The sequence below is a fragment of the Hakea prostrata genome, chromosome 3 (assembly GCF_041222555.1).
Source record: "Hakea prostrata isolate BN-2017 chromosome 3, UWA_Hpros_2, whole genome shotgun sequence".
Classification (NCBI taxonomy): Eukaryota; Viridiplantae; Streptophyta; class Magnoliopsida; order Proteales; family Proteaceae; genus Hakea; species Hakea prostrata.
The window spans coordinates 38,224,919-38,243,495 of NC_142602.1; the positions used below are offsets into that span (position 1 = coordinate 38,224,919).

Genomic DNA, 18,577 nt, shown 5'->3' on the forward strand with positions numbered 1-18,577 from the left:
TCCCAGATTTAGGAAAGCAAGACTTTGATCCATATGAGCCCTCATAGTATGGAACCGACCTTGATCTAGAGGTAGCACTAGAAGAGGAGAGCGATGAGGATGAGTTAGGAGCAGGGTATGATGGATAAGATGAGGAGCAAGTAGAGGGCTATGGGTTGTGGGTCCTCTCAGAGAGCCATCCAGGTAAGGGAGGGTAGCTCCTAAGCCCCTATGAGGAGGAGTCAGAGTATGAGGGAGGAGTCAGAGTATGAGGGAGGAGGTTCCAATCCCACGGGACCCGCATAGGGCCGAGCTTCATCAACGCATACTATAGATCCTAATCTTGAGATTCTTCGTAATGATCTGACACTATTTAGGAGGTCAGAGTATAAACAAAAGAAGCTAAAGCATTTTTAGGGTAGTGTGAAGGAGAAAGTGGGGATGCCATCTCCAAATGGGCATTATACTATAGCATTCCAGCATATGTAGCACAAAGGCCCTACTACAGGGATATGATTGAGGAGATAGGTAGGGCTAGGAGTGGTATATGGGGGCCCACCCCACATGAGATATACAAGGTATACCTGCTTAGGCATAAACATAAACTGAATGACTACATTGAGGGATTGAAGCCTACGATGGCTGATGGTTGGACTGGTCCCACTAGACAATCCATTATCAATTTCATGTTGTACTGTGATGGGAGGACAATGTTTCTCAATTCGGTGGATGTATTCAATGAGGATAAGGATTCAAAATACATATAAATTGTTGAAGCAAGTGGTGAGGGAGGTTGGAGAGGAGAACGTGGTCCGGATTGTGACTGATAATGGCTCCAACCACAAGAAAGCTGGGTTGAAGATGATGGAGAACCCTAGTTATCAATACATGCTTCTACTTCTAGTACTAATTTTAAATGCATATTACATTTGTGTACATACTTGATGTTGATGCCTTAATGGTTCATTACTAATTTGGAAATTTTTATATGGACAAATATAAGCACTTTTGGACTCCATGTGTTGCTCACTGCATTGACCTCATGCTAAAGGACATAGGTCAGGTCAAGCTTTTGAGCAAGCCTAACATGTTAGCACCTTCATCTATAACCATACATATGCACTAAAAATGATGAGGGACCGGTGTTAGGGTGAGTTGGTGAGGCTAAGCATAACCATATTTGCAACCAACTGGGTTGCACTCCAAAGCTTTGAGCGTAAGAAGGTTGGCCTTAGAACTATGTTTGCATCAGAGCAATGGTTTAACCAGGAAGGGTTCTTCAGCTATAGGAGGGAGGAGAGCATAGAATACTCCAATGTGTCCAAATATATAACTTTGCCTAAAGATGGAGATGTCCTTGATGATCCATAGAAATATTGAAGGTTGGTTGGAAAGTTAAACTATTTGGTGTTGACTCAATCTGACGACTTTCTAGTTAGTGTTGTGAGTCAGTTCTTGTCTAGCCCTTGTCCCACTCACTAAGATGCCATTGTGCACATATTGAGGTATCTTAAGAGAGTTCTTGCATGTGGGCTCCTCCTCTACACAAATCATGGTCACATGAGAGTTGAAGGATTTTTTGATGCAGATTGGGCTGGTTCACTGATTGATAAAAGGTCTACTACATGCTATTGTGTCTTTGTTGGAGGAAATCTTGTGTCTTGCAAAAGTAAGAAGCAAATAGTGTTCTTGGTCCAGTGTAGAGTCAAAGTATCAGGCCATTGCTCTTGTCATTTGTGAACTGATGTGGATCAAACAATTTTTGGGTGAGCTTGGCTTTAGTTATGAGCTTCGTATGTCTTTATGGTGAGACAATTAGGCTGCTATTCACATAGCATCAAATCTCGTCTTTCACGAGTGTACAAAGCATATAGAAATTGATTGTCATTTTGTTCGGGAGAAGATTCAACAAGGACTGATTTCCATATGTCATATTTTAACTGGAAATAGTTGGCTGACTTGACTTATTTACAAAGTTTACAAAGTCTTTAGGGGCAGAAAGAGTGAGGTATATTTGTAACAAGCTGGGAATGTTTGATGTTTATTCTCCAACTTGAGGGGGAGTGTTGGAGGGTATTTTGGGAACTTGGGAAACAGAAGAAGGGATCGAGACTTATCGCTAGGCGTGAAGTCTCGAGTGGCATTGTCGTTTTTGAGTCCATGTTGGACTCTTCTTTCTTTATTTTTGAAGATTATTGTAATTAGAAAACTCTACTATATTTATAGAACTTATTTTGTGGAGTTCCTCAATTGATTGAGGCTCCCCTTAATCTCAATCTTCTTCTTCTTTCCTCTGTTTTTCTGCAACTCTTCTCCTTCAACCTTTCACTTTTTGCTTTTATACCATAATTTACTGATAAAAACCCATAAATCGAATGCAAAACTGATATTATTTAATTGATAGAATAACGATGAACAATGATAAACTGGTTACAATGGTACTATTCACCCCCATAGCACATTGCTGCCCCTCAGCCTACGGCTGCCCAAACACTCACATAAATAATCCTTAATTACTACTCACATCTTACCCCTATTTATAACCCCTAATCAACCCTAATCTCCCCAAATCTCTCTCATTCAGCAGTCAATGTTCTGCAATATTCTACAATATTTTGCCTACCCCCAAATCTCTCTTATTTAGTAGTAAATATTCTGCAAATCATTCACAATATTCTACCTTTCCCCAAATCCCTCTTATTCAGTAGTAAATATTATGCAATATTCTGCAAATCATTCTCTATTCAACAACCTCCTTTTTAGGACCAGATATGATTGCTTTCTCTATTTAGCAACCTCCTTCTCAGGACCATATCTGATTGCCTTCCCTAGTTGTTGTTCGCCAAATCCAGCTTTCTTCTTGTGCTTGCGAAATACATACGAGATATGAGGGGCCTATCATTTACATAAGCAAAATAAGCCAAAATTTTGGGTTGATTTGCATAACATAGTGATTAAGGAAGCAAGGGAACGAAGAGGGTCAAAAATAAAAATATGGTGACACTAACAATGCGGCCAAATGGTTTGTTTAGGTGTCTGGATGATGCCTTTTTGATAGGGGTGTAAATGGATAACCGGAATCCGCTTCCGAATTTGCATCCGCATCTGTTTAGGGGTATCTGAATCCATCCAATTACTAATAGGATGCGGATATGGTATACCCATTTCTTACCGATTATTATCCATCGGATAAAATTATCCGATTAAGTTACTTATTTAGATTTATTTTTCTTATTTTATAAAATTTTTACCGTGATATGTCATTATTTTTCTAGATTTTCTACTAAAATAGTTACCAAAGTTGTTAATTTCTTAAATTTCAAGCCTAGTCCTCACAAATAAAATGGTAAAGATGTAAGCAGGTAGTCAAAAACTTGTATTCAATCCATAGTTGTCACGGCGGCGGGGGGGATAGTAGGCGGTTTAGGCTAGTGAGGCGATGAGTCAATGAGGCGCCCTCAGGCAAAAGCTTGTATTCAATCCGTATTCATGCCCGTTTTAGAAGAATCTATCAAGAAAATAACTCATCCGACTATAATCCATTATAAATCTATCATATCTTATATAATAAAAAATCTAATATTAGCCTACCTCGAATCCGATTGAATCAAGGTCCATAAAAACCGATAGGATATTATCCGAATCCGTCCAAATATAATAGGATGCAGATATGGTATTACCACTATTTGATCCAAATTCGATCTATTTACACCCCTACTTTTTGATAACTATGGTTGTCAAAATTGACGTAGTAGTAGCATATAACAAAATTCCGTCGTAACTTTTGAAATTTCTACCAAAATTTCCCATTTTGGGAACCCCGAAACGAAAAACTAGGGCACAAAAAAAAAATCCCAAGTTTCGATCAAAATAGTCGATACTTCCTCGAAACTTGTCGAAACCTTGAAACATGTCGAAACCTAGTTCAACCCGAAACATGTCGGACATTTTGAAACATGTCGAAACCTAGTTCAACCCAGCTTGACCAGGATTTTGCGCGGATTAATTTGACACGTGGCATAGAAAAAATCAACGATTTAGATTTTTTCAATCAATTTTTATATTTAAAATGTTTTACAAATTATAATTATTCGTCCCTTATATTTTCTAAATTTACAAAAGTAATCCCTGTTCAACTCGATGAGAAACAAAATCCTAAACCTCATCCGAATTTACAAGCTCTTCTAACCCTTCCAGTGTTCACCTTGGCTTCACTGGAAACCATTGATGATCCTCTGTGCATCCTTGCCACTGCGTCTGTTGCTGCAGTGAATAGGACAAAGCAAATGCATACACATTACCAGATCCGCGATTCTTGTGAAAATCTTCAGGGTGGAACAACTTCCATTGCATCTTGAGAAGAAACCAGACATGAGAGAGCATTTCGTCCTTAGTAAACTTAATTTCATGTTTCAGAAATCCTAGTGTAAATCCATCTCTTAAACGCCTGTTCTTTCTTGAGGTGATTTCTCTACTTTGCAATCTTGGTTTCGGTTTACTATATATGCTAAAATGTTGGTTTTGATGTTCTTATGAATTTTTCCTTTTCATGTTACTCTGTTTTGATGGATTTTGTTATTTATGATTGTTACTGTAGATTTTGATATGGTTTTTTTTTCTTCTTGGATCTTTGCTTCTAAGACTCATTGTACGAAGACTTAGTCTATTTAGATGGAAATGATTAGTTTACTCTGTTGAAATCTCAGTCGCGAGCAGCTGCTTTCAGTGGATTTTTAACATCGAGGCTAGAAAGGTCAAAAGGTTTTTTAGCGATGGCCTTTCTTCCTTTGAACGCTGGGCAGAGCCAACTTATTCGAACTCACCTCCTCCAAGTTCATTACCAATCGCTAAATTTTCAATCCCTCAAATGCGCAGCTTGTCGCTTGAAGTGCCAGTTTTAGTATCAGATGGAAGGATTTACCCCTTGGTCAAGTCCGCTCCGCCTTCACCTTCAAGGGAACCATACTCTTCTTGGAGGCGTTTTTGTCTAAGGACTGACTTGGCAACCAGAGACCTTCGTTGTATTCTCCATCTGGATATAAGCGATGAATGAGGATCGTGGTTCTGAACCTTGTAAACGGACAAACTCTGCAACTTGTTTTGGTGCTATTTTGTACATAAAAGAGTAGCTAACTTACCTTGTATTCTAAGTCTCTGCAACTTCATTATGGCTTCCTGCTGCAAAGAAAACTGTCAGTGGCTGGTTTTCTACAACAATCTCCAGATTGATGTTGGGTGAATATGGTTCTAACGGATGAAGAGGCAAGGATGCACAGAGGATCCCATCGGTGGTTTCCAATGAAGCGAAGGTGAACATTGGAAGGGTTAGGTCGTAGCTTGTAAATCCGGATGAGGTTTAGGATTTTGTTCTCATCGAGATTAGAGGGATTATTTTGGTAAATTTAGAAAATATAAGGGACGAATAATTGTAATTTGTAAAACATTTTAAATATAAAAATTTATTGAAGGAATTTAAATCGTTGATTTTTTAAACGCCACGTGTCAACTTCTGATGGCTGCGTGGATGGATATCCGTGCAGCCGCAAACAAAAATCCGCTTGACCAGCTGGTTAATGAGAAAAAAAATTCCCAAATTTCGTGGGAAACATGGGAAATTTGTGGAAACCTGAGAAATTTCGTGGAAACTTTGTGGAAATTTCGTGCAAACATGGAAAGTTTCATGAAAACCTAGGAAATTTCATAGAAACTTGGAAAATTTCATGGAAACCTAGGACTTTTTCCTGCAAGTTTTGTAGTTTTCCCAAATTTTCAATTTTTATTTTATTTCTTTCACGTTTCCCCAAATAGCATGACAAATACCCCCTCCATCATGACTTCCCTATCCAAAATACATATTATCTCAGACTAGTTATCTTAGGCATGTTGAAAACCAGACTTATAAAGTTACAGTTGTCGATTACCTTGACAACCATATGCATAAAATGTCATGGGATGTCTATGTTTGTTGGTTGTAGGAGAGGATGTTATAGGCATAGTACTACTCAGCTCACAGGATAGATCCACTCTTGGCACTCCTCTTGGCACTAAGTTGTACTTTCCTTTTATTGTCAGTTACTTTGTATTTGATGTTTTGAAGTTAGAAATTATATATTGAATGTTATGTACTTAAGTAGTTAAGTTTATAGTGTACTTCTTGGACAACTCTACATTGATTTTATGTTCATTGAATGACATATCTACATTGATTTTTTTTAGCAAAATACAACCAATGTGTTCTTTAAACTCTGATTAGCTTAAATGCAAAGTTGCATCCTAAAATACTCCCTAGAACCTAAAACTTCATGTCGAAACTTGCACGAAAAATTCCTAAGTTTCCTTGAAATTTTCCAATTTCCCACCTTGGTTTCCCATTTTCACTTGGCCGAAACTTGAGTTTCGAATTTTTTTTCTGAGTAGTAGTGTTTATGCCTAAAATTTTGGAAACATCAATGATGAATAATTATCAAGTGAATATTTGGGCATTTAGGATCTACTTTGATAGTTCAGCTTACTTTGTCTTACAGCTTCACATTTAGTTGGGATAAGCCTTGGTTCAGTTGAGTTGCTGTCTTGCAGTGTAACAGTTGTTGTTGCGTATTTGATGAAAAAGCATCATATGAGCCTGCCTCAAGCTCTGGAGCATGTTAGGAGCAAACGACCACAAGCAGCTCCAAATAATGGTTTTATGTCGCAACTACAGAACTTTGAGAAGTCCATTAAAGGTGTGTTATGGTTGATAGTATAATAAGCAGCTCCATATAGTTCCTTTTCTTATTCTAAAAAAAAAATCTTCTTGCATAATTTGGTCTTCTATTAATAATTCTTATTATCTATTTGCAAAAAATAGGGGAAACAATTTATTATCTTGGAAAGGTTACTAGAAATTTCTTGTTGGAACCACATACAAGAGTAGTGAATTATGAAATTTGCGAGATATTTTTATGATTTAATAACAACTCAGAAAATCATTTAGTTATCTTAAATTATGTTGGATTTTCCAATCAGTGAAATAGATTAATATGACTCATGGATCAAAGAGAGATCAAATAGGTTCAATTTAATTTAGTTCTCGTCTCTAATTGTATGTGCTGATGAAACAGAAATTGATTCAAATACTTCACCGAAGTGAAAACATTTCAATCACTTGAGCAACCAAAGGTGAATTTTATCTAACGTGGCTTGTAAAATGTTGTCTAGACAAGAAGAATCTCTCAATTGATGTGCTTTGGAGACTTCAAAATACTAGTATCTTGTTGGCAACAGATTGTTAAAATTCTGATTGAGGTTTGACTCATTCTAATTCTAAATTGAGCCTAGTCTTGCAAAGGAGTTGTTTATTAATTTGGGCCAAGTTAGCCCAGCACTGGATTGTGTTGGCACAGAAAGGAGAAAAATAATTGGCCTTGGTCATACATGTCAGTCTTGAGAAGTAGTTGTGATGTAACCCAGGGTTTAGGGTTGGATATCCAGGATCTTCCAGTAAGGTTGCAGCAGCTATTTAGGGAGGTTTGAGCTAGGGTTTTAAAGTGCCTAAAAGGTTGCTGGAATGCTGAAAACAGGCCTTAATTTAGTAGAATCCAAAATTCAAGCAAATCCTAGTTGAACTGTGATTCGACTAGGGTTAGGGTTTGGGGAATCGGGCTGTTGATCTGCAGTCTAGAAGTGGTAATGCCTCTAATCTGTAGTTTAGAACTGATTTAGGGAAAAAGGGGTTAAGGTGTGAAGGAATTATGGTTTTCTGGAATTTTAAAAATTCTGCAACTTTCTCAATGAAGAAGATGAAGTGCAGAATTTTAAAAGTCACTAACCAAGGTAGGTTTGCAGTAAATAAGGTTAGATCTTTGTTCAGCATCCTTGGGTGATCTTAAAGAGGGTATAATAGGGTATTTTGAGGCTGGATTGGGGGAGTCATAGTTGGGGTGGGATCTGAAAACGTGGGAAGAAGGAGATTTTTTTTTTCTTGGGGGGGAGGGGGCGTTGGCTTCCAGGGTTTTGGAAGCGGGCTGTAACTTACTTGGGCTGTTGGAAACTTGAAGGATGCTAATGGACTTGATGATGGAGACTTCAAAACTTGATTACTGGTTCGTTTGAATGCTGGAATGAATGCTTGAGTGCTTGAAGAAGAAGGAATTTGAAAATTGCAACAGTAGCTTAAACCCAGCCATAGGTCACCCTTCTAGGGATCCCATGACTATACCTAGTCTTTCTTCAAACTCAATTAATGCATTAATCATCTAATTGCCAAATTACAATAAGACTAGGCTATTTATAGCCTTCTATAATCGACTCTTATTACTTGTCAAACAAGACTTCTTTTAACTGACTCAAACTCAAAACAAACTCCTTTCAAGATACGACTCCTAAAAATTAGGAACCATGTCTTCATTTACCAACAACTTGAACTAATTCCCAAATACCAATATAACTCAACATCTGAGACTCCAAATTAAAAAAATATAAACAAAAGTAAAAATAAAAATTATTCTGAATTCAACCCTACCGACATAGACCTGATCCAAAGGGTTAAACTGATCATTTTGCCCCCTAGTCAGATTGGGCCCTATTCCAGATGGGCTTGGGCCCCTTCTAGGCTATTTTAGGGCTGCTTGGATCAAGTTGGGAAATCTTTTTGGATATGATTGATTTACTTACAGTATTAGAAAACTCTAAGTCATCGTTTGTTGTTGAATCTAAAGTGGGGTGGGATAAAAGGGGAAGGAGAAAGTAAACTATTCCATGAAATCCCAATATATGGCTTGTTTGGTTCAATAGGGTGGAAAAGTTTTAAGGAAGCTTGTTTTGTAATGTGAGATGTTATTTTCTCACCCCATCCCTTTTTAGTGTCCTACATATTTAGTGGGACTTAGGTGAAACTTGACGATAAGGAGATTCCTCAAAGTGATTCTTTTAGGTACCTAGGTTCATGAACAAAAGAAGTGATATAAAGGATGATGTTTCCCAAAGAATTAAAATAGGGTGGATGAAGTGGATAGGTGCGTCCGGGGTCTTGTGTGATCGACGTTTTCCATTAAAGCTTAAAGGAAAATTCTATAGGACTGTAGTTCGACCAGCTATGATATATAGTGCAGAGTGTTGGGCTGTTAAAAAGAATCATATAGATAAACTCAGTGTAGTAGAAATGAGGATGCTAAGATGGATGAGTGGCAAAATTAGGAAGGATAAGATAAAGAATGATCATATTAGAGTTGGTCTAGGAATTGCTCCCATAAGTGATAAGCTTTGGGAAAATCGTTTGAGGTGACATGGCCATGTTCAACAAAGACCTATAAATGCCCCTGTATGTAGATGTGATATAGTCTAGATTGAAGGAACTAGATGAGCTAGGGGCAGACCTAAGATAACCTTAAGAGAAGTGGTGAGAAAGGATATGCAATAGCTTAGGCCTTGAATCCAACATGACCTCAAATAGAGCTGATTGGAAAGCAAGAATCCATGTAGCCGACCTCATTTAGTTGGATAAGGCTTATTGTTGTTGCTGTTGTTGTTTATTGTGGAAAAGGGAGGGATACAATAAAAGTGGGACCCACATTTGAAAGTTTTCCACATTATCCTTTTCTTTTCTTTCCTATTCTCCCACCCCACTACATATGGATCCCACATGTTTATTTTTCCCACTCCCCCTTCTTCAAAGAAATGATGCCTAACTGAAATCAATTCTATTATAGGAAAGAAACCAATAAACAACAGTGTGACTGGTAGATTTATCTTATACAATTTCCATGAATCCCAGATGTGTTTATGAAATTTAAGGGTTTGAACGTGGGGAGATATTTAATCACTTAAACAACGTAAGAGTGAGATGGATTGTAATCAATTAGACTATATTAATGGTCCTAACACATTTATGTAACAAAGTAAATTGATGACGGTCTTTATCATGCATCTAACAGGCATAAATTGGTAACAGTTCTAATCATTGTAAACAAAAAGAAAAACAAAGGGAAGTGATCCTGAATTTCAGCTTCGAGGAAAGGGGAGTTGATCATGGACCCTTTTCGGTAGCATACAATCCATAAATTGGGAGAAGGGAATAAAAGAAAAGAAATTAAATGGTACAGACTAACATGTTTATTGAATAGTTGCATCTAATGAAGCTGGAATTGGGAACATAAATAATATAACCATTCATCATCTATGAAGAAATAATGCATAAGTAAATAAAAGAAGGAATAAATAAAATGGATTGCTAATTCGAGAGAAGAGTAGGGAGAGATCTGCAATAAACCGCTTCGATTTCCTGATAAGAACAGTTCAATGGGCATTTCAAGGGGACTTTTTTATTATGATAAGGCACGTTATAAGGGGCCTTGTATACAACACACTTTTGGGTTGGAGTTGGATCCACCCAATCTATGTTTCCCTTCCACCCTCCACCAGGTTCTTGTATTTTGGAATGGTGATAAGGTCGAAGTTGTGCTTGCGGATGAGTTGCACGACTGTTGTCATCTCTAATTAAGATCCATTAGGAAAGGGGAAGCAATACAATAAATAGAGTAGATTAAAAAACAATAAAAAGAACAGTGAATAAATTGAACAAGAAATAAAATGGACCTTAACTAGAGAAAGGTACGACTATAGGCATCATGGTTGTCAAAGCGTCTGCCTAGGCGCATAGGCCCATTTTTGGGTCAAGATGATCTGGCGACACCTTATTGTCTTGCTTGGTGTCGCCTTGGTTTTCATTGCCCTTTTTCGCCTAGTCTTGCTTTGTCTCCTTGACAACCATGCTAGGCATATCTAATCAAGGACCCATGAGGGAAAAGAAGCAACAATATAATGCTGAAAGATAAATTCCTAAACCAATAATGATAGGTAGACAATAGCAGGAATTGGAGAGGGGTGGGGTGGGGGGAGGGAAGATGATTGACAGAGGCTACTTTAAATCTTAATCTTGAATAATAGATTGTGAGTCGATTTGAAATTCTACCAACCCTAGCAACTAGATCTTGAAAAAAAGAAAAAAAAAATCTAAAATTGTTAGACCCAGAGAAACATAAGTCATTTGAATAAATCTTGCACTTGAAAGGAACTAAAAACTCGCATTTATAAAATCCAAGGATTACACTTGCTTGAAAAAAAAAAAAAACCAACTCTAAAAATGAATGTCATAAAAAGCTTACATTTGAGTTTAAATCCTAAACATCAGATCCAAATAACTGAAAACCCAACAACTATAGAGAAAGAGAAAACCTTTTTTTTTCCGCTAAAAGGGTCATTTGTATTAAAAAGCGAAAAGAAAAATAACAAACATACTATCAAAGTGCCATCCCTCCAACCCGCAACATTAGTTGCCCCCAAATACACCCAACCTCACTGGATCCAACTCACATAATCATAGATAATGAATCAAAATCTGAAATGAGAGCGACCAACAACCTCTAAATCAATATCTCTCCTTATCAATGCTATCCTGGGTATATTAACATCAGTTTGCTCTAGCCTTCTTATTTTTCCTTGGGCGACCAGGGTTACAACAAAGAGAACCACCTTCCACTTGATCAGGAAGAGAGCTTGAAGGAAGAACTACTTCCAAAAGCTGCTGCTCATATACTGGAGTGAACGACCAAAGAAGAGCCTTCCAAACCATCCGAATTTTGTTGGGCCCCACACAATCCCACTTGCGGCCCAACTGATGGGTTTTTATCTACAATCATTTTTGGGGGGGGGCCCCCCCTCTAAAGGGGGTGGGACCCCCCGCTTGCTTTCTTTTTTAAAAAATTTAATTTTTAAAAAAAACCCGCGCCTGGGGGGGGGGGGGGGGGGGGGGGGGGGGGCGGGTTTTTTTGGGGGGGGGAGGGAAGAAAAAAAAAAGGAAAAGGGGGGATTTCGATCGAAATGCCTGCAAAAATCCAACTCGAAACGAAATTGAGTAGTAGGCACAAAAAGTATCCATTTCGTTTCGTATCGACCGAAATTTCGGTCGATACGAGTCGAAATTTCGACCCGATACCATATCGGGCCGAAACGACACATGCGTAGGCTATAAAATACCCACTTTCGACCCAGTTTCGACATATCGACGGCATTTCGACCTACCGAGCCATATCGCCAGAGCCATTTCGACCTCCTTTTGAATTTTTTTTTGATTTCTCTTGTTTTCATCTGCTTCTACACCTAATTTCTAGTATTCCATTTCCTTCAAACACTTGATTTGCTCCTCCATTTGTGCATTTTCTCAAATCTTGCAAGGTGAGTAACCAACTTCCTCATTTTTTGATTTTTGTTTCATTTGTGCCTTAAATCATGTTAGATTGCTTCCAAATTTATATATGTTTACTTTAGAGTGATAATCTATGAATTTGTAGTGTCAAAATTATTTTTTGATTCTTCCTACTATTTTTTTATTTTTCTGTTATTAAAAATTATTTACTAAATTATGTATATTGTTAAAAATGTTTATGTATAGTACATGTATAAGCTTCAAATGGATGTATGTGAGAGTTGAGACACCATATTGCTGTGATGGTGTTGAATTAATTTTTTTTTTCTGTTAATTATGTAATTTTACTGTATTTAATATATATTTAAATAATTAAAAAAATATATTTAAATTTTAAATAAATAATTAATTTCTGTTTTAAATTTAAAAATAGGAGAGTATTAGTGGAAGCATGTATGCAATTTTTTGAGCATGTTGTGGATATTTTTAAGATAGTTAGTGTGTATTTTATATATTTTAAAATTATTTATATATTAAAAAAATACTTATATAGTTATACATATTTTTTTTTAATATTTAAAAAATAGGAGGTTATTATTAGAAGCATGTATGTCATTTTTGGAGCATATTGTGGAGCTTTTCAAGATACTTAGTATGTGTTTCTTGTATCAGGCACTCTATTTTAAAGATGTCAGACATAGCTTGGGATCATGGAAGGCCCACGACGGTGATAAGAGGAAGAGTGAGTGTAATTACTGCAAGAAACAAATAGGAGGAGGTGGGGCCACTAGATTGAAGGTGCATCTAGCTGGTGGCAACGGGGATGTAACGGGGGTGCCCAAAGGTGCCTGTAGAGGTCAAGAAGGCAATGGCCTCATATATTAGTGGTGGAAAGCAAAAGAGGAAAGAGAAGAGAACACAGAGGGATGAGTTCGAGGATGCCTGCTTAGATGACCTTCCAGATCCTGAGGGTTATGGTAGGGATGAGCCAGGAGACAGTGACCACGATCCGAGAGGCCGATCAGTGAGGAGGAGGCGATGATGATGAGTAGGGAGCAACGAGAGGATTGATGACATCGGGGAGGCAACGAGAGGGGTGCGGGTTGTGGGTCCTCAGAGAGCCGGTAGGTATGGGAGGTGTAGGTGGCTCCCAAGTCCCTATGAGGAGGTCTCGAGTGTCGGGCGGAGGCTCCTATCCCACGGGCCCCTACAAGGGGTCGAGCTTCCCTCGGCACATCCTACGAGATCCGGATCTTGAGATTCTTCGCAATGATCCGGCCCTATTTGCGAGGCACGAGCATAAACGAGAGAAAGTTGAAGCACTTATGGGGGAGTGTGAAGGAGAAAGTGGGGATGACTTTCTCCAAATGGGCGCATTACCATAGTGTTCCAGCACATACGGCTCGGGGGCCCTACTACGGAGATATGATTGAGCGGATAGGCGAGTTTGGGAGTGGTGTACGGGGCCCCACTCCATATGAGATATACAATGTGTATTTGCCTAAGCATAAAGAGGACATAAATGAATACATTAAGGGATTAAAGCCCATGTGGAATCATTATGGAGTGACTACGATGGTGATGGTTGGGCTGGTCCCACTAGACAGTCCATCATCAATTTCATGTTGAATTGTGATGGGAGGACGGTGTTCCTCAAGTCGGTAGATGCATCCGGTGAGAAGAAGGATGCAAAATACATTTACAAATTCCTGAAGCAAGTGGTGAAGGAGGTTGGAGTGGAAAATGTAGTTCAAATTGTGTGATAATGGCTCCAACTACAAGAAAATTTGGGTTGAAGATGCAAGAGAACTCCAGGTATCTAAAGTCTAAACATATAGTATTAATTTTCATTTGTAAATACATATATTTACATTACACATATACATGTACACTTTATAACTTTGTATTGATGGCTTGATGCCTTGATGGATGGATGAGATATAGGCTCTTTTGGACTCCTTGTGCTGCTCATTGCATTGACTTAATGTTGAAGGAGATTGGAAAGGTCAAGCTTGTGAAGAATACGGTGGACCAAGCTCGACATGTTAGCACCTTCATATATAACCACACCTATGCATTAAGGATGATGAGGGACAAGTGTCGGGGGTGAGTTAGTGAGGCCGGGCATAACCAGATTTGCTACTAATTGGATAGCACTATGAGCTTTGAGAGTAGGGAAGGCTGGCCTTAGGAGTATGTTTGCATCGGAGGAGTGGTTTAAGCGGGAGGGTTCTTCATCGGTGGGAGGAAGGAGAGCTCGGTTGACTATCCTTGATGAGAGTTTACGGCACAATGTGAGGATAGTAGTGAAGATGCTTGAGCTTTGTGGTGAATGTGTTGAGGATGGTAGATCAGCAAAGAAAACCTACTCTAGCACACATATTTGCTGCGGTAGATAGGATGAAGCGACAAGTTGCTCGGAGTCTACCCACGCGGCAACAAGAAAGTCCTTCAAATCATCAACGGTAGATGGGAGTCTATGTTGCGGCATCCATTGCATAAGGCTGGTGAGTTGTTAAGTTGTTAAGTACTTAAGTCTAGTATTTAATTTAATTTTCATTATGTTATCACACTATTAAGGCTTAAGCATTAACTATTCCCTTTTATGACATACTTTTTCTTACACATACTATTTAAATCCCAAGTACCATTACAAGGACAATATTGGGATGAGGCAAGATTTGATGGATCTTTGTCCAAAGCTGTAGTGGAGAAGTTCGAACCGGATACGGCTAAACAAGCGGTCATCCTTATGGAGGTGAGATAGTGATTAGAATCATTTGATATTCACAATTCGTAGTTTTATACTAAGTCATTAACCTAGTAAGTAGTAACTAGTAACTACTAAGTACTAACTAGTTATTGTTTTTTCTCTTTATATATTAGATAAAGGCTTTTAGGGATGCCCTTTGGGAGCTTCGGTCGTCTTTGTGGCTGTATCGGGACGGGAAACCGCCCTGCAGGGCAAGTTCATTCATTTATTTCATTATACATTATACATTTAATTATTATATTCTATGATTCTATCTTTAATTTAGTTATTTAAGTATTAAAATGACTTGGAGTCTATGTTTGTTGCAGCTGAGTGGTGGTTGCAATTTGGACGTGATTCACACAACTTGAGTAGGATTGCAAGCAAAGTGCTCTCCCAAACATGTTACCTTGCCACTTGGTTGTGAGCGAAATTGGAGCACCTTCAGCCTCATTCACTCAAAGAGGCGCAACCAATTGGGTGTGAAGCGTCCAGAGGACCTTGTCTACCTACACTATAATATGAGGCCGAGAGAGGATCATATTAGACGAGGGGATGGACAGAGAGAGCACCAATATCGAGTTGGCCGACATATTTGAGATGGATGATGATGATAACCCGATAGTTGATTGGATCGGGGGATAGTGGAGACGGATTGCTTTGGATGAGGATGGAGGTCTTCCCAATAGTCGGTTGCGAGAGGAGATGGGGGCTGATGTGGGGGACTTCATGGCCCGGGAGGGGAGGCCACATGCGAGCCCGCCCGTCCCTTCGTGCCACACCCTAGTGCATCCACCCAGAGTGAGGATTTGATTTTCTGGTCCGACACTGAGAATGAGGTGACTCAGGCCTCCGGCGATGACGATGATGGTGATGATGATGACGGTGATGGTGATGATGGAGGGGATGAGGAGGGTGTGGGACCTCGTGATCGGGATTCAGCTGATCCTGGGGAGAGACCACCACCACCACCACTGCTGGACGTGAGAGTCGAGGGGGGGAGGACGACCATCGAGATTCACGGGAGAGAGTCGGTTCACCCACGCGACACGGGATTCGGACCATGCCGGAGCTGCATCTCGAGGCAAAAATGTTTCCTTTACATATTCGAGGAAGGGGAAGGGGAGACAGCATGGGCTGGAGCACGAGAGGACACGCCATCATATGGGTCCTACCGTCCATCCGATGCCGAGAGCTTGGTGGGATCTATGAGATCGATGAGCATTGATGATACTAGAGACCTCCACCTCACAGAGGATCCGGATGGCATAGGCCTGCGAGTCCTCATATGATGATCGTCGTGGAGAGTATTGGTTCTACCGAGTCGACTTATGGTTATGGTCCTTATGGTTATGGACCATATGGTGTCCCTCCTGGCTATCGGATTCGGGGTCGGGCCGATCGACCACGACTAGAGCCTTATGGTTATGGAGTGGCCTATGGAGCTTATGGTGTCCCTCCCCACTATCGATTATCGGAGTCGGCCACTGCGACCTTATCGGTATCCTTATCCTTCTCCTAGTCCCGAGAGCCGGGGGCGGGGGTGGTCTTTCATTTGTTGGCGAGATCTTCCACACTATTCCACAGACCCACAAGGCCCACCACCACCAGTTCCTTTGGAGATTCACAACTTCCCACCGTTAGGGGAATCTTATGCATGTGGATGAGGCCACATACAGAGGTGCGATTTTTGACTATGTCCAAAACTATATGGGGCGGGGGCAAACATCATGGGAGTTATATTGTCATTTCTATGGGGTGCGAGACGGAAGAGGGAGACCTTGAGGCTTGAATAGAATAGACTTGTAAGCAAGTTGTAAGTTGTAAGTTGTAACTTGTAAGTAATAACAATACAACTTCTTCTCTGATTCATGTACTATATACTTGGAATGTTGGATGTTACATTTTCAGTAGTTTTTTAGTAAACTAGTAGTTATTATAGTGTTTATTATGTTTGAAATAGCTAGTATGCAAAAATCCAAATCAATTTGAGTGCATTTGAGACTCGAAATTGAGTTTTCAAGAATCGGGAAAAAGACGGGGAGGAGGGGGAAAAACAAAAAAAAAAAACAAACGAAAAAACCAATCGAAACAAAAATTCAGATGTTGGTTTGTGGGGTTTATTGTTGTTTTTTTTTGTTTTTTCTGATGTGGACCAACAAATTACTATTCCCTTTTTCTTTTGGTCTGGTGTGGTGGGTGGCTCAACCAACTGATCATTATCTCCATTTAAATTTCGTTGGGTCCCACTTGTTCCAGCAGAGCAATCCACGCTACTTGAAGGAGTTGTAACCAACTTTGAATTCAATTCCGAATTTTTCTTGGCCAACAAATCATTATTTCCAACCAAAATTTGCTGGGGCCCACATGTTTCCACTTGATGCTCAACCAACTAATCAAGATCTCCATTCAAATTTTGCTGGGCCCCACTTGTTCCAGCAAAGCAGTCCACACTACTTGAAGGAGTTGTATCCAAATTCGAATTCAATTCCGAAAAATGTTTGGCCAACTGATCATTATATCCAATTGAATTTTGTTGGGCCCCATATGGTCCCACTTGATGCTCAACCAACTGATCATTAATTCCATTCAAATTTTGCTGGGCCCCATATGGTCCCACTTGATGCTCAACCAACTGATCATTAATTCCATTAGGAATCCCATGCACAGTAAGAATTTTTGCTCGAACGCTTGAAGGCTGCACCTGCAACTCATCCACCTTAGAAGAGAACTTACAATGAAGACCCAAATGGCCTTCCCGATTACACAAAGAACACCGCTGAATACTATCCTCAAAAATCACCTTCTGAAGAAAACTAAAAACTCGAACAGTCCCTGATTCAAGACGCTCGATCTAAACCTCATTCGCACGAACATCATCAACCTCCAATTCGATCAAAACTCTAGCATAGTGACCAACAGATCCTTGACGAGTACGTCTATCAAGAGAAACAGGGCGACCCACAGACTGTGCAATCGAACCCAGACCAACTTACCTGCAGGTTGAGGAGAATGACTATTAAAATCCGGCTGCCATTGCTGAAAACAAATGTATTGCTTACCCACATTCCAGAATCCTCTGCGCCACACCTTAGTCATATCTGCCTCACTATGAAACTGAAAGATGATAAACCCTTTCCCCAAGGAATGCAAGAACACCCCCTTAGACAATTTCCAAGCAACCTTAGCAATCTCTCGCAATTCATCCATGGTTGTGATGCGAAACTTTGCTCGTCCAATCAAAGAAAACCGGAATTGATTTCGTTGTAATTCGTATTCCTGTTGTGGGATTACAATCCTACAAAACTTTCCCGTCTGTAGAGGAGAAGGGAGGGAATCAATCTCAGGTAGCACCGAGGTCCCCACGACTCCTGCATAAGAAAATTTCCCACCTACAGTGGAACCAACACCATTGACAGGCACTTCAGGAGGCTTCAACCGCAAGAAGACAAACTCCCTAGGCACCCTTGAATTCCCCAGAGCTTCGCTCTCCTCCATATTTCCTCACCATCAATCTTCAAAAAAATTCCCTAATTGTTGCACTCCTTGAAGATTCTATTTCATTTAGCTATGCATTCCGAAAGAGAAAACCAATACCCCCCCCAAAAAAAAAAAAAAAAAAAAAAAAAAAACACTAAAGAGAAGTTTTTGAAGAGTGAGAGATG

General features: G+C 39.6%; 1 protein-coding gene across 7 annotated transcripts in view; it reads left to right on the top strand.

Moving 5' to 3' along the window:
* Positions 1-18,577, top strand: part of DSPTP1 (dual specificity protein phosphatase 1) — a 76,494-nt gene that overhangs the window by 30,778 nt on the left and 27,139 nt on the right. For all 7 annotated transcript variants that reach the window (XM_089150365.1, XM_089150366.1, XM_089150369.1 and 4 more), the window contains one exon: positions 6,556-6,701. In XM_089150365.1, the coding sequence (XP_089006491.1) occupies positions 6,556-6,701 (146 nt within the window). The remainder of the gene's footprint in view (positions 1-6,555; positions 6,702-18,577) is intronic.